The sequence below is a fragment of the Ranitomeya imitator genome, chromosome 3, assembly GCF_032444005.1.
Source record: "Ranitomeya imitator isolate aRanImi1 chromosome 3, aRanImi1.pri, whole genome shotgun sequence".
NCBI classification, from domain to species: Eukaryota; Metazoa; Chordata; class Amphibia; order Anura; family Dendrobatidae; genus Ranitomeya; species Ranitomeya imitator.
The window spans coordinates 633918888-633933669 of NC_091284.1; the positions used below are offsets into that span (position 1 = coordinate 633918888).

A 14782-nucleotide genomic window follows, 5' to 3' on the forward strand; every position below is an offset into this window, starting at 1 on the left:
CATGAAGGGTTACAGCAAAGGTTTTTTTTTATTCTTTTAATGAAGGTATGCGTGAAGCAAAGTTTTAAACCCCTTGATATGTTCCTTTTCCAGAGGACTTCCTTTTGTCATAATTTGCAATAATAAAGTTGAAAAAAAAATGTTTTAGAATACCGGTTTATCATGAGAGCACATATATATCTTTTCATACCCGTATTATCTCTGTGGGATGACATGCTTGGTGGCCCATTGCTGACATCTTCCTCATTAACAGCCCCACAATAGCTATGGTCCATCACAAGCTTACACAATATAAAAGGTAGAATTTTCGCAGAGTATAAAACCCATCCACTTCATTATAATTTGAACTTTTGCGCTTTGCAGATTTGTTCATTTTTATCTGGCTGTTGAAAAAAGCTTTTATCTGTGTTACTGCAGCTACAAGGCACATTGCTTTTCTCTGAGTTCTGTTGGAAGTTGTCACTTAACAAAAAGTATGGTCACCTCTGTCAGAACCCCTCAATATATATTATGAAAGCTTTGTGAAAGAACTTGCCCGCTTTTCAATCAACTGTGGTTCTGTATAAATCATCTTTTCTTTCTCCTCTAAAGTACCCTTTGAGTTCTACATGCACGCTGCATATTTTGTCTTTTCCACCTCTAAATTGGAACGTTCAGCAATTTATGAATGATATTTATAAGTAAATCTCATAGTTTAAGACAAACAAATGAATCATTGTCTTAGTCAAAATACAGTGACCTATTTTCACTGTAATTGGCTTTGGTTATAATGAAATGACACCTTGGTTAAGCTGCAATGTTTACTTTTGCGTTTATAAAATTCTACGTTTTATTTACATTTTTTTTTCAGTGTTATTAAATGATTTTGTGTATAAAACCCATTCAATATCATTTAAGATGGATGTGTTTCCTTTGCCTTACAGATAAAGGACACCAAATCGGTAGACCAGTCAACGACCCTTCTTCACTTTCTGGCTGAAATTTGTGAAAAGAAGTTTCCTGAAGTCCAGACATTTTTGGAGGATATACAGACTGTAGACAAAGCGAGTAGAGGTGCGTAGTGTTATGATCCCATCTGCTATTGCTTTCAGTATGATGTTAGAAGGTCATTGTCTGAGTTTTCAGCTTACTCTTTGTAAATGGACAGTTCCAGATTAGGGGATTGCATATGTGGCGTTTCCCTTAGACTGAAGGCCCCCTTTCACGTTCGACTAAAGTTAGCTGAACCTGCCAGTATCTACTGGTTTTGACAATGAACTAATGTTTTTGGATGCCCATTGAGAGATGTTGATTGCGCATATCCGATTTTGAACTGCCAATTGAATTGTTATCTATGAGATGAGCCATTGGCCAATGTGTCATTCAGCATCCTTCTCATAGAGAGCACAGGAGTGTTTGGCCAAGCGAGTGCTCCTGTATAAGGGAGAGTGGGCTGATAGGGCTGTTGGCGGAATGATCAGCCGAAGCATGATTTGGCCAGCAGCCAACTAATGTGTATTGCCAGCCTAACTCTACACTACACCTTGGTCATCATTCATTACTCAATCCTAAAGAACTAGATTCCGGCATGCCCCCTACAGAACCATTCACTTAAAGGGGATGTTCCCTAGAACGATACCTTCTCATTCTGAATGTTTGCCCCCTTTAAAATAAAGACACCTACACTCAACTGCCGTGCCGATGCCGTTCTAGTGGGGTCGGCACTCGTGTTCCCAGAGTTCATGTGAGGTTATGTCACATGAGCCCTGAGCCCTATGAGCACTCGCGTCAGTGTCCCAGCTTTTCGGACCTAATCAAAGAAGTGAACAGCCAGCCGTAGCTCTCACTTCCTGTTGGTTACTCCTATGTCCAAAGGATGGTACACTGACGCCAGTGCTCATTGGGCTCAGGGCTCATGTGACATAACCTCACACGAGTTCTGGCACAGGAGGGGAGTGTATGTGTCTTTAATGGGGCAAACATTCAGAGTGATAAGGGGTTGTCCTAGTAGTGGATAACTGTTTTACGTGAGGCATATGTTAATAATCGGAAATCTGAAACTTTGCACCCTATTTCACTTCCTTTCCCAAGGTGTCCATCTTTTTAGCCAGACCCTATAAGAGTTGGTCCCCAACCTTTCTGACCTTGAAAGCCACATTCAGCTTTGAGAGATGGTCATGAGCCACATTTAGGTCTGAGTATCGTGAGCCACATCCAGCTCCTGCCCCCTCACAATAGTGACACAAGAGTCCCCATTACTTGTGTAATGACAGCCAAAGCTTTTCCACAGAAATCACACTGAGGCAGTATACCAAGATCCAGAAGTTTCCCGATCCATCTTCAAGCAGCTCCTCTGACCGCATCATCTGTTCTCCAGTCTGCCATTCTCAAATGATCTCCTAACCCCCAAGGCCAGAATATGCACATTCAGATTTGCTCTTTTATTCAGGGCTACTCATAAAAATGTACCATCTGGAGACCTGCTCTTCATAGTTGCTTGCTAGACCTGGTGCTAATGCACCAAGCTGCCAGGCAGCTGGGAGCCCCAGGTTGGGACCATTGCCCTATAGCATCAAAGACTAAGAGCTTGTTTACATGGACCGACTGGCAGCTCGATACGACATCAGTAAACTTATTGTAGCACCTGAAATTTCATGCCAAGGAGCGCGCCAGTGTTGTGTGTGTTTTTGTTTTTTTAATTTATTTTTCTACTTTATAAATCTTTATATAATTTTTAACTGCTTATTTAGACAGATCAAAGTAAATGACATGTACTGAGCGATCTGTACTAGCTGCCATAGTTCTGCAGCCAGGAACGATGATATTTTTCTTGCTGTACGAAAGATCATTTCACCCAATAAATAAGAAGCCGGTATGCAAGCTAATTGTGAAAAAAGCATTATTTATTAAAATTAAGTATGCACTCCCAGAAATAAATATACACTGAGCATACAAAATCATTTTCAATAGGCATAATAAAATAGTTATATGTGTAAGTGCTACAAAAAAGCCTCCAGTTATGCACATAGAGGACTAGTTAACGTGATTTGGAGCTCGGTCAAGTTTATAGTGATTTTTCTGACACCCATAGCAGATGAACCAGTAACAGAAAATCACTCTCCTGCCTGAAGCTTCAAAGTCCACATGGATCGCTAATATCCAGAACACTGATAAGACGGGCCGCCTGAGCATCCTCCAGCTGCCAACATTATCTCCACATGGCCACCGAACAGGTCGCATAATCCCACAGCAAGACGATTGCCAAGAATGATAAACCTGGTGATAGCCTGTATCCCGCACGTCTGAGAGCCGCATCCGTGCAGCCGTTGCGTTCCACATACTGTATTATGTATGTATGTCACTCACAGGGGCTTCTCGTGATGCCACATGCCGCACACATCCCTGCTCATGGTGACTCAAGAAAAACATTAAATTTTACCTCCAAACTGTTGTGCAGACAGAAGCATGTCAAGATCTGAACAGCGAGAAATAGATTCCTCTCTATAGATGGAGACATTGCATCACTAATATCAACTGAGTGACCATAAAGGAGGAAATTGATGAAGTATTAGAATTGTCATATTGCTGCGGGGACTTCTGCAGGCAAAATGGCAATTGGTAAGATATACGGCTATAGCTCATCAGGGTTTGGGGCAAAGTAATAGACAAAACAAAACCAGATCTATTTCACCGTTCTTGTACTGTAGCATGGGATGAATATTTTATAAATACTTTCAAAGATCCCTTTATCGGATCATTCCGTGGGGAGATGCCTTTCTTCAGGTGGCCGGTTTCCAAATGTTTTTCACAGATTTCGTTAAATTCTTTTGTGCACAAATAAAAAAAAATAAAAATGCAAACAAATTATTAAACTGATTAATTTTAATGGACTAGAGAATTTGATTTATAAGATTTTGCTGTGAAATACTTTATTACTCATACCTGATGTGGATTATTCTACCCTAGAGAACTGCACATTGGGATTTCGAAGTGTCAAAGCAATCTTTTAAAGAAGCTTTCCTATCAAAGATTTTCTCCTCGTAGTATATTGCAGTCATATTATACAGCACTGTGCACTTACATTTTGCTTTCTACCCAGCTAATCCTTCTCTTTTCCATTAGGTCTATAACATCATGTGATTAAAAACTGACTAGCTGAATCCTTCTAAGCTCCACGTAGAATCGGCTCAGCCCCTGACATGTCATCGAAATTAGGGATTCTGTCACTATAATATACTCCTCAAGTCTGACAAAAAGATGAGTTTTTTTTTTTTTTTGGTTTGTGTTTTTTTTTTTTTAGGATTTATTATTTTTTTCAAATACAGTAAGACTCTTCTTGGCAGTTTCTAGTAGCTCCAGTCAAGCCTATAAGTCCAGTGTCTGTGGGTAAAACAAGATCCGATTTTTCTTCCTTCAGAGTTTTTAAGGCTTTTGTAAGTTGTCCAGCGATGTTTGTCCTCACATGTAAAAAGAGTCTACAGCATGGAAACCATAGAGGCAATTAGTGTGAAAGTGGAGGAGGGATCCCACACAGTGTTGCCACTGCTTAGGAGCAGTGTAATGTCCCCCTTCTCTTTTGGCAATGTAAACCAAGCAGAGTGATTATACTGAGGGGTTAAAGCACACATATATGGGGACACACATATGTACACAGTACCTTACATGATTTATTATATTTAGTTATTTTAGATTAGAAATATATCACACAATTCCAACAGTTTTCTTCTCTTCTTCTGTGTTTTTTCTTTTTCTACTTGTTAAACATTGCACGTCACACGTGCTACCAGTAGGAAGGGAGGTGACAATTTTCTTAGCAGAATTCTGACCCATTCTAATAGTCTCTTTTAAGGGTACCTGTCATTTTGAAAATGCCGTCTGGGCTGCAGGCAGCATGATATAAAGGAGGACCTGCTCAGCTTCTTCTCGCTACCATTCTGCATACAGGACGGCATGTGCTTTCATGAAAAGCTTCCTTTAAGGTCCATCCAGTGTTCTATAAACCAGATTGATCACCTTTATTACAGTGGCCCTAACAGCTAAAATATATTGCTTCAAGTGCAATGACCTGAGTGTGAATACACCTAAATACTTTCATATGTACATGACTACTATTCCAATTTAGAATACAGTATCCTGGACAAAAAAAACTGGTGGTAAGCGCCTCCTCCAATTATTAAAATGGAATGTGGAACACTCACATTAATATTGGTTATTAAAAACTATACAAAATGTTTCGATTGTATCCAGCCTTCATCAGGTGTTCCACTTTTCATTTTTACTACTGTGGGTTCCTGGCTCTTTTTTCCTTAATCATTTTTTTTTTTAACTCTTTTTATTGAAGGATCCCACAAAATAAAATGGTAAACATATGATAGCATAGCATCAAAATAATCCACATATCAACATTAAATTGACATAGATATGACAGAATACCTTCAATAATAAAATATACAAACAAACAAAACATAACTTTCAGTATAATACATTTTACCAAGCTCTGCACTTCCTAATCAACGGGTCCCCAATGAATGTTTTAAAACTCGTATCAAATCAGGTTATAATAGACATATGTTATTAATCCTACATAGATCATCACATTCACAATCTAGAATAGAAATACACACCGGGGTCTATGTCTTAAGATCGATGAGACCATAGCACCAGGAGCCAGGTGCGTCAATGGCGAGTCACACCACCTTTCCCAAATCTTCTAAAATTTTTGAGGACATCCTCTGTTTCTGTATAGTATGTTTTTATAAGGAATTACGTCATTCACGAGTTTCTTCCATTGATTAATCGAAGGAGATTCCCCCCCATCCACCTCAATACTATCGCTTTCCTAGCCATAAATAGAGCCTCCATAAGAAATTTTCTATCATGGTGGACCCTCATCTCCTCATCCATGGCCCCTAGAATGCACAATTCTGGTCCACATTCAATCAGTATCCCCATTATCCGCTCCAGTGTATCTACGACCTCACTCCAATATCTCCGTATAATCCTACAGTTCCTAATAAGGGACCAGAAATCGGCCCCCAATTCCCCACATCTGTCATCAGTTGCCCCTCTGCCAAATTTATGTAGTCTACTTGGGGTAAGATAGGATTGGTGAAGAATATACAACTGAATTAATTTATTATTTGCAGCAGGTGACACCATCGTATGTGCTTCTAAGATATCACTCCACTGATCATCAGTAATAGATGGAATTAGGTGCCGTCACTTACTCTCCACAGCAAGCTGAGTGGATGCAATTTTAGAGTTTAACGAAAAGGTATAAAGGGAGGATATTACTCCTGTGGGAGTATTCCTATCAGTGGGTCTGTAGATATTCTTATTCTAGGAAGCGGGAACTGATACATTATGGCGTGTCTTAATTACAAATATCTATAGAAATCTCTGTGGGAATTCCGAACCTGACATGGATTTGACCGAACAGTAATACAATTTAATTTTCAAAAAACTGAGTAAGTGATGTCATTCCATGACATTTCCAGAAAACCGGATCCTGTAAGTCCTGAAGGTGCGGGAACTCTGGATTATCCCGTATCTGAACTTCCCCAATTTGATCAGTGAATTTCAAAATGCGTTTACTTTCTCGCCAAACCAGTATCGCTAAGTTATGCGCAAATAACAAACCCTGGGGTGGTTTGTATGAACCCTCCAATATTGCCCATGGAGAATTCCCACCCAAGAAATGTACGAGATGGGCTTCTGCATTAAGTTCACTCTGAATTATCCAATATTTTAAGTAGCGCGGCTGACCAGCCAGATAATACAAGTCTAAGTCAGGGACCGCATGTCCACCTTGGTTTTTGGGCCTCTGCAGGGATCCAGTACTTAATTTAGGTCTTGACGGGCCCCATATAAACGGTCTTCCTGAAGAAACTTTTAGGAACCTTTAATGTGTGTTCCAGCATATATAAACATTTAGGAAGAATTATCATTTTAATTAGTCCAATTCTTCCTGCAACAGATAAGGGCAGTCGGGACCATATCCCAAATTTAGTCTCAGAATTCTTCTTGGAGGAACTTCTTCAGCACATGGGGTCGGCTGCAGCCAGGTATACGCTTCTCACACATATTATATAGAGTTGTGCCCTACACGCACAGTCCTATCAGGTGAGAAGTTCCTTTTTCATGGTCACAACCGTTTTAATTTCACCACACTCAGATAGCGCTCCTCTCACTCCCTGTTTCTCAAAGGAATTTCATATTTGGTGTAGTGGTGGATCCTGTATAATGAAAGCTGTTTTTCCCATCTAATATTAAAATACCTTTGAATGAGGGATATAACAGCCTAGTCATTATAGCCTAGCAGTTCAGCAGGGGGAATTTTCTTTTCCGTTAATGAGCAACCCATATCACTAGTTCTAAAGATCTGCTTCATTAAAATTACTGCTTTACGAAAAGGTAATGACTTGCAGCTTTGCTGTTTGTTTCAGAGGAAATAATTTTTGTCCATTATTTTATCTGTGTGCGCCATTGTAATATGTCCCATGTTATGGCCTTTTAAAGATGCATCTGTTCATTACCAACTATACTAGTTTTATTAATTGACATTGATTTACCTAAAGCCATTTCCACCTTAATGCAAAGCTTATTTTCACCCCGGTTAGGAAAGCAACAATAATAACTTAAACTGTGATGTTGGGTATAAATTCAAAGCGCTGGCATACATATCTCAAATCAAATGTACATGGTAGAAAGGCTAAATCTGTTTCATAGTGAAAGAGAGAAATGATTACACAGCTATCTTTCTTAAAAAGTTTTGTGCTTTAAACAGTTTAAAGTCTTAAAATTGCCTGGAACCCATTAAATAAGTTTGCCGATCCTCATTTTGGTTTGATAAAATGTAATCCTCTCTGGAATGTATACATTCCAGAACATTTTTACTTTGCCTGGATTTCAGCAAATTAATGAAATGCTAGTTACTTTATTCAAGTGGTGTTGTTTTTCAAACATTATTTAAAGTACCGTAATAATTCCATAGAAATAAACAATCTTACAATTATGGAAGTAACAAATAAAATAGGGGAAAATAAGTGAGCAAGCATGTAACCAAAGGAGACAGAGTTTTATGGTAGCAATATGGTGGCAGTTGAAAAGTCTAATAGTCAAATAGTGAAGGCTGACAGTCTTGGTCTGCTGAGTGTTGGTCACTGTCATAGAAAATATTAAAAATCCTTGAGGTAGCTCATATTCCCGCTCCCTTTTTTTTAATTTCATCTACCATTTTTCTTGAGGAGACAAATGGTGGATGCCTTTATGTAAAATGGCAGTGACCGAGATGTGGAGTACCGTATATACTCAAGTATAAGCCGAGATTTTCAGCCCACTTTTTTGGGCTGAAAGTCCCCCTCTCGGCTTGTACTCGAGTCATACCCAGGGGTCGGCAGGGGAGCGGGGGCTGTCTAATTATACTCACCTACTCCTGGCGCGGTCCCTGGCTTCCCGACGCCGGCAGCTTCTTCCTGTAGTGAGCTGTCAAAGGGTACCACTCATTACAGTAATTACAGCGCCAGGAACAGGTGAGTATGAAGGGGGCAGTGTGAGAGATTCACCTGCTCCTCGTTCCACCGTCGGCGCAACTGTGTCTTCCGTAGTGACGCTCAGGTCAGAGGGCCTGATGACGCGATTAGTGTGTGCCGCCCTCTTCCTGAACTTTGGTGCAGAGGATGGGGAAGACACAGCGGCGGTCAGCGGTGGAACGGGAGCAGGTGACTATAGCAAGTGCCGGGGGCCGGAGAGGAGAGTGTGTAATTTTTTATTTTTTTAATGGCAGCAACAGCATATGGGGCAAATATCTGTATGGGGCATCTTATGTGGCCATGTGCAGCATGATGTGGGGCAAATATCTGTATGGGGCATCTTATGTGGCCATGTGCAGCATGATATGGGGGCAAATATCTGTATGGGGCATCTTATGTGGCCATGTGCAGCATTATATGGGGCAATTATCCGTATGGAACATCTTATGGGGCCATAATCCACATTTGTGGAGCATTATATGGGGCATATTTTAATATGGAGCATCTTATGGAGCCCATCATGAACTGTACGGAGCATTATATGGGGCTCCTGATTCAATATGGATATTCAAAAACACTTAAACTACTGATGTCTCGATTTATTTTACTTTTATTGGTATCTATTTTTATTTTTGACATTTACTGGTAGCTGCTGCATTTTCCATCCTAGGCTTATACTCCAGTCATTAAGTTTTCCCAGTTTTTTGTGGCAAAATTAGGGGGTTGGCTGAAGGTACCTTCACACATAACGATATTGTTAACGATATCGTTGCTATTTGTGACGTAGCAACGATATCGTTAATGAAATCGTTATGTGTGACAGCGACCAACGATCAGGCCCCTGCTGGGAGATCGTTGGTCGCTGAATAAAGTCCAGAACTTTATTTCGTCGCTGGACTCCCTGGAGACATCGCTGGATCGGCGTGTGTGACACCGATCCAGCGATGTCTTCACTGGTAACCAGGGTAAACATCGGGTAACTAAGCGCAGGGCCGCGCTTAGTAACCCGATGTTTACCCTGGTTACCATGCTAAAAGTAAAAAAAAACAAACACTACATACTTACCTACAGCTGTCTGTCCTCCAGCGCTGTGCTCTGCACTCCTCCTGTACTGGCTGTGAGCCGGAAAGCAGAGCGGTGACGTCACCGCTCTGCTTTCCGGCTCCCAGACAGTACAGGAGGAGAGCAGAGAAGCAGAGCGCAGCGCTGGAGGACAGACAGCTGTAGGTAAGTATGTACTGTTTTTTTTTTTTTACTTTTAGCATGGTAACCAGGGTAAACATCGGGTTACTAAGCGCGGCCCTGCGCTTAGTTACCCGATGTTTACCCTGGTTACCGGCATCGTTGGTCGCTGGAGAGCGGTCTGTGTGACAGCTCTCCAGCGACCAAACAGCGACGCTGCAGCGATTCGGATCGTTGTCGGTATCGCTGCAGCGTCGCTAAATGTGAAGGGGCCTTTATGCTCGAGTATATACGGTAGATTAATTAAAATGTGAGGATTCCTCTTTACGTCCAGGTGACTGAGGAGGGTGTGTATTGTCCACAGAGAGAGACAGGAAAAGACTTATTAGGGTGTCAAGTGGATCAGAGAAGATCTGACACCCTTTAAAAATAGCCATGGCAGCAGTAGACAGTGAGCAGACAGTATGTCTCCGGGAGAAAATATGGAATATTGAAATTTCAATACATCCTATATTAATGAGCCGTACATTGTTGGCACAGGGATAACTAGCCAAAAATACCCATATTTTTCTCATAATTATAACCCCCACCAAAAAGCCCCAAATCCATAGGGGCCATATAACCACCAGCAGCTTGGCCATGTTCGGTCTCTACACGTAGATAAAATCCTGATACAAAAGATTATTTCAGTCTCGACCTTCTGTGAATTGAACTGAGGAGTTATTGCATAAATTGGGATCTTGTAAAATCATGAAGGGCTGAGTCCAGCCCTCACCCGGGCCCTTGTGAAGTAATCACGGGGGGTGAATGGGTTAATGGACTCAGGGTCTGATAAAAGATCAATCCCAATTATCATTGTTAATGTAAAGACCTGTTAATCCCTTTTATTATGTAACTGTATATGCTGTATTGTTTTGTCCCCTGCATAAAATCTTTTGTATATTTTTCATAAACGCTGCCTCCATTTGGATTAATCATAAAATGTAATAGTTCTGTTCCTTCTGTTCTCTAAACTACACCTCAAAGTCATAAGCTACCGTATGGTGTCCATTCAACTGAAACCGACTGGTGGTGGTGGTGAGTAGTCTGGGGTTATCGGAGAGTTAGCTGTGACCGTACCAGGGTGTGAACATACAGTGCCTACAAGTAGTATTCAACCCCCTGCAGATTTAGCAGGTTTAATAAGATGCAAATAAGTTAGAGCCTTAAAACTTCAAACAAGAGCAGGATTTATTAACAGATTCATAAATCTTACAAACCAAAAAGTTTTGTTGCTCAGTTAAATTTTAATAAATTTGACCCAATAAAAGTGTGGGTCAATTATTATTCAACCCCTAGGTTTAATATTTTGTGGAATAATCTTTGTTTGCAACTACAGCTAATAATCGTCTTTTATAAGACCTGATCAGTCCGGCACAGGTCTCTGGCGTTATCTTGGCCCACTCCTCCATGCAGATCTTCTCCAAGTTATCTAGGTTCTTTGGGTGTCTCATGTGGACTTTAATCTTGAGCTCCTTCCACAAGTTTTCAATTGGGTTAAGGTCAGGAGACTGACTAGGCCACTGCAACACCTTGATATTTTGCCTCTTGAACCAGGCCTTGGTTTTCTTGGCTGTGTGCTTTGGGTCGTTGTCTTGTTGGAAGATGAAATGACGACCCATCTTAAGATCCTTGATGGAGGAGTGGAGGTTCTTGGCCAAAATCTCCAGGTAGGCCGTGCTATCCATCTTCCCATAGATGCGGACCAGATGGCCAGGCCCCTTGGGTTAGAAACAGCCCCACAGCATGATGCTGCCACCACCATGCTTGACTGTAGGGATGGTACTCTTGGGGTCGTATGCAGTGCCATCCAGTCTCCAAACGTCACGTGTGTGGTTGGCACCAAAGATCTCGATCTTGGTCTCATCAGACTAGAGAACCTTGAACCAGTCAGTCTCAGAGTCCTCCAAGTGATCATGAGCAAACTGTAGACGAGCCTTGACATGACGCTTTGAAAGTAAAGGTACCTTACGGGCTCGTCTGGAACGGAGACCATTGCGGTGGAGTACGTTACTTATGGTATTGACTGAAACCAATGTCCCCACTGCCATGAGATCTTCCCGGAGCTCCTTCCTTGTTGTCCTTGGGTTAGCCTTGACTCTTCGGACAAGCCTGGCCTCGGCACGGGAGGAAACTTTCAAAGGCTGTCCAGGCCGTGGAAGGCTAACAGTAGTTCCATAAGCCTTCCACTTCCGGATGATGCTCCCAACAGTGGAGACAGGTAGGCCCAACTCCTTGGAAAGGGTTTTGTACCCCTTGCCAGCCTTGTGACCCTCCACGATCTTGTCTCTGATGGCCTTGGAATGCTCCTTTGTCTTTCCCATGTTGACCATGTATGAGTGCTGTTCACAAGTTTGGGGAGGGTCTTAAATAGTCAGAAAAGGCTGGAAAAAGAGATAAGTAATCCAAACATGTGAAGCTCATTGTTCTTTGTGCCTGAATTACTTCTTAATACTTTAGGGGAACCAAACAGAATTCTGGTGGGTTGAGGGGTTGAATAATAAATGACCCTCTGAAAAGACATTTCACACTTCCAGGCTGATCTACAGTTCAAATGTCACAATGCCAAGTTACTTCCAGATGTGTAAACCTGTTAAATCTGCAGGGGATTGAATACTACTTGTAGGCACTGTACATTCCATTTGTTGGAATCTGGCGGTGTTTCCGATGGCTGGCCTAGTGGTGCGAACAGTCTGCAGCCATCTGTTTATCATTGGCCAATCCTGTAATTGTCCATAGGGGACAGCAGAGAACGATTCACTCCAGAGATCACAGTGGGTGGTACCCGCGACCTTCTCGGCCTATGATATCAGGGATTTGTGGGATTAAGACAGTTCAGACAAATATTGTATCCCTGATCGTCTCTATTGAAGAGAGCCTGGGACTGAGACTATACCCCTGAGAGACTCTATTGAAATCTAGAGTCTCTAAACTTGATGTGGAGTGTAAAGGATCTCCTGATTTAAGAGATCAGGTTACAATGATCATGTTGCCGACAGGAATGAATTGAACAGGTGATATGTAATTGTTTTCAGTGAGTGATTGACAGATCTCTATACGCATTTATACAGAAAAGCCCGTTAATCTCCGAGACCTCACATTAACTTTTAAGTCTTGAATGAACAGGGAATGATATCAGTTTTCTAATTATCCTAATGTTATTTCCACTAAACTGTATATTAATTTGCTCAACTTAACTTAGCCTTAATTTGCTTAATCTTAAACATGCAGCTGACAGTTGTGACAGCAGCATTTAGTTGGTTAACCAAGGGAAGGGGGCACCCTCTTTAATTCTATCAGGATCCTGTGATTACGAGTCCCGATAGTTGCCATGGAAACCTGAGGCCAAGTAATGTCCTTGGGCTGCGGTGGCTTATTAGGTTCTGCCATAAGCCAGGTCTTATAGACTGTCAGTGTGAGACCTGCCATCAAACAGCAAAATATCTCTTAAAGGAACTAAGTAAAAAATGTAAAAAAAAAACAAAGTTTAATAAAATGTAACAGAAAATGTTACACATAAAAACCACACAAATTGTGAAATAGACAATTCCTGAATTGCTGTTTTTTTTTGTTTTTTCATTTTGCCTCTAAGTTCAGATTAGCATAGCTGACTGAGGGGTCCACCTGCTACCATTGAGAGAATGGAAAAAAATCAAGGTAGTCATAAAGTTTTAGCGGGAATAAAACATCATTCATGAATTCTGTGAAGCATCTGTGTGTTAAAAATGGCCACCACACACCAAGATAAATGTACTGAGGGGTCGAATTCCCCAAGAGGGGTAATTTTTCTTTTTTTTTTTTTTGGGGGGGTGGGGGGTGGGTTCTGACTCATCTGAGTCTCAGTTTTTATTAACTCCAGTGATGCACCTGAAGGATTAACACAATTTCTAATATTTTTGAATAATTTGAGGGGTACATTTTTTAAATTGATACCCTTTTGGGGTGTTCCATTATATTGGTCCCTCAAAATAGCTTCGCAATTGATAATGAAGCTGACATAGACTTGTGATATGATTAATCTTATCTAGTTTATGTGGTATAACTATCTCGGTTACAGATATAAGCATTCAAAGTCTAAAAATTGTAAATTTTTCATAAAAAAAATGCAAATCATATAAACCTATGTTTATCATTAACAAAGTACAAGGTGTCACAAGAAAACAATCTCAAAATAAGCATTTGAAGCTGTAGAAGAATTTTAGAGGTATTACCACATGAATTGACATGTCAGGTTTGAATTTACTGTATGTTGGACGGTCGGTTCCGAACATATTCGTGCATTTCTTCTCCCATTGACGCCAATGATGTTTGGCTGTGTTCAGCGAATATTGTAAATACAATATCTGCCACCTATCGTAATCGGAACCGAATTTTGAAAAATTTCCTCAGCTCTACTTATGGCATATAGCTACATCATAGGTCGCTTCCCCATCTTTGTTGTGGGCTCTGGCGCTTATCCCGCATCTTTTCAGGCACATAACAGCTGATTTGATCAGCTGCCATGTGCCCCTAAGGCTGTGTGCACACGTTGCTGATTTTTTGCGTTTTTTTCCGCGTGTTTTTGCGATAAAAACTCTATAAAACCGCAAAAAAAAAGCATACAATATGCATACCATCATTTTGAATGAATTCTGCATGTTTTGTGCACATGATGCGTTTTTTTCCGCGAAAAAAACGCATCACTGTAAAAAACACAGCATGCTGATTAATTTTGCGGAGTTTTTTTTTTGCGGATTTCCCACAATAAGGCCATGTGCACACGTTCAGGTTTTTTCGCTTTTTTTTCACGTTTTTTCGTGTTAAAAACGCTATAAAAATCATTAAAAATGCATACATTATGCATTCTATCATTTAGAATGCATTCTGCATGTTTTGTGCACATGGATGCGTTTTTTTCCGCGAAAAAAAACGCATCGTGGTAAAAAAAATGAACATGTTCATTATTTTTGCGGATTTTCTGCGTTTTTCCCGCAATTCTATGCATTTGGGAAAAAACGCACAAAAAACGCACCAAATACGTGTGAAAATCGCGGTAAAATCACGTCAAAAAC

General features: G+C 40.8%; 1 protein-coding gene across 2 annotated transcripts in view; it reads left to right on the plus strand.

The window, feature by feature from the left end:
- The window catches only part of DIAPH3 (diaphanous related formin 3), a 789152-nt gene that overhangs the window by 421775 nt on the left and 352595 nt on the right, over nucleotides 1–14782 (plus strand). For both annotated transcript variants that reach the window (XM_069758173.1, XM_069758174.1), the window contains exon 22: nucleotides 924–1053. In XM_069758173.1, the coding sequence (XP_069614274.1) occupies nucleotides 924–1053 (130 nt within the window). The remainder of the gene's footprint in view (nucleotides 1–923; nucleotides 1054–14782) is intronic.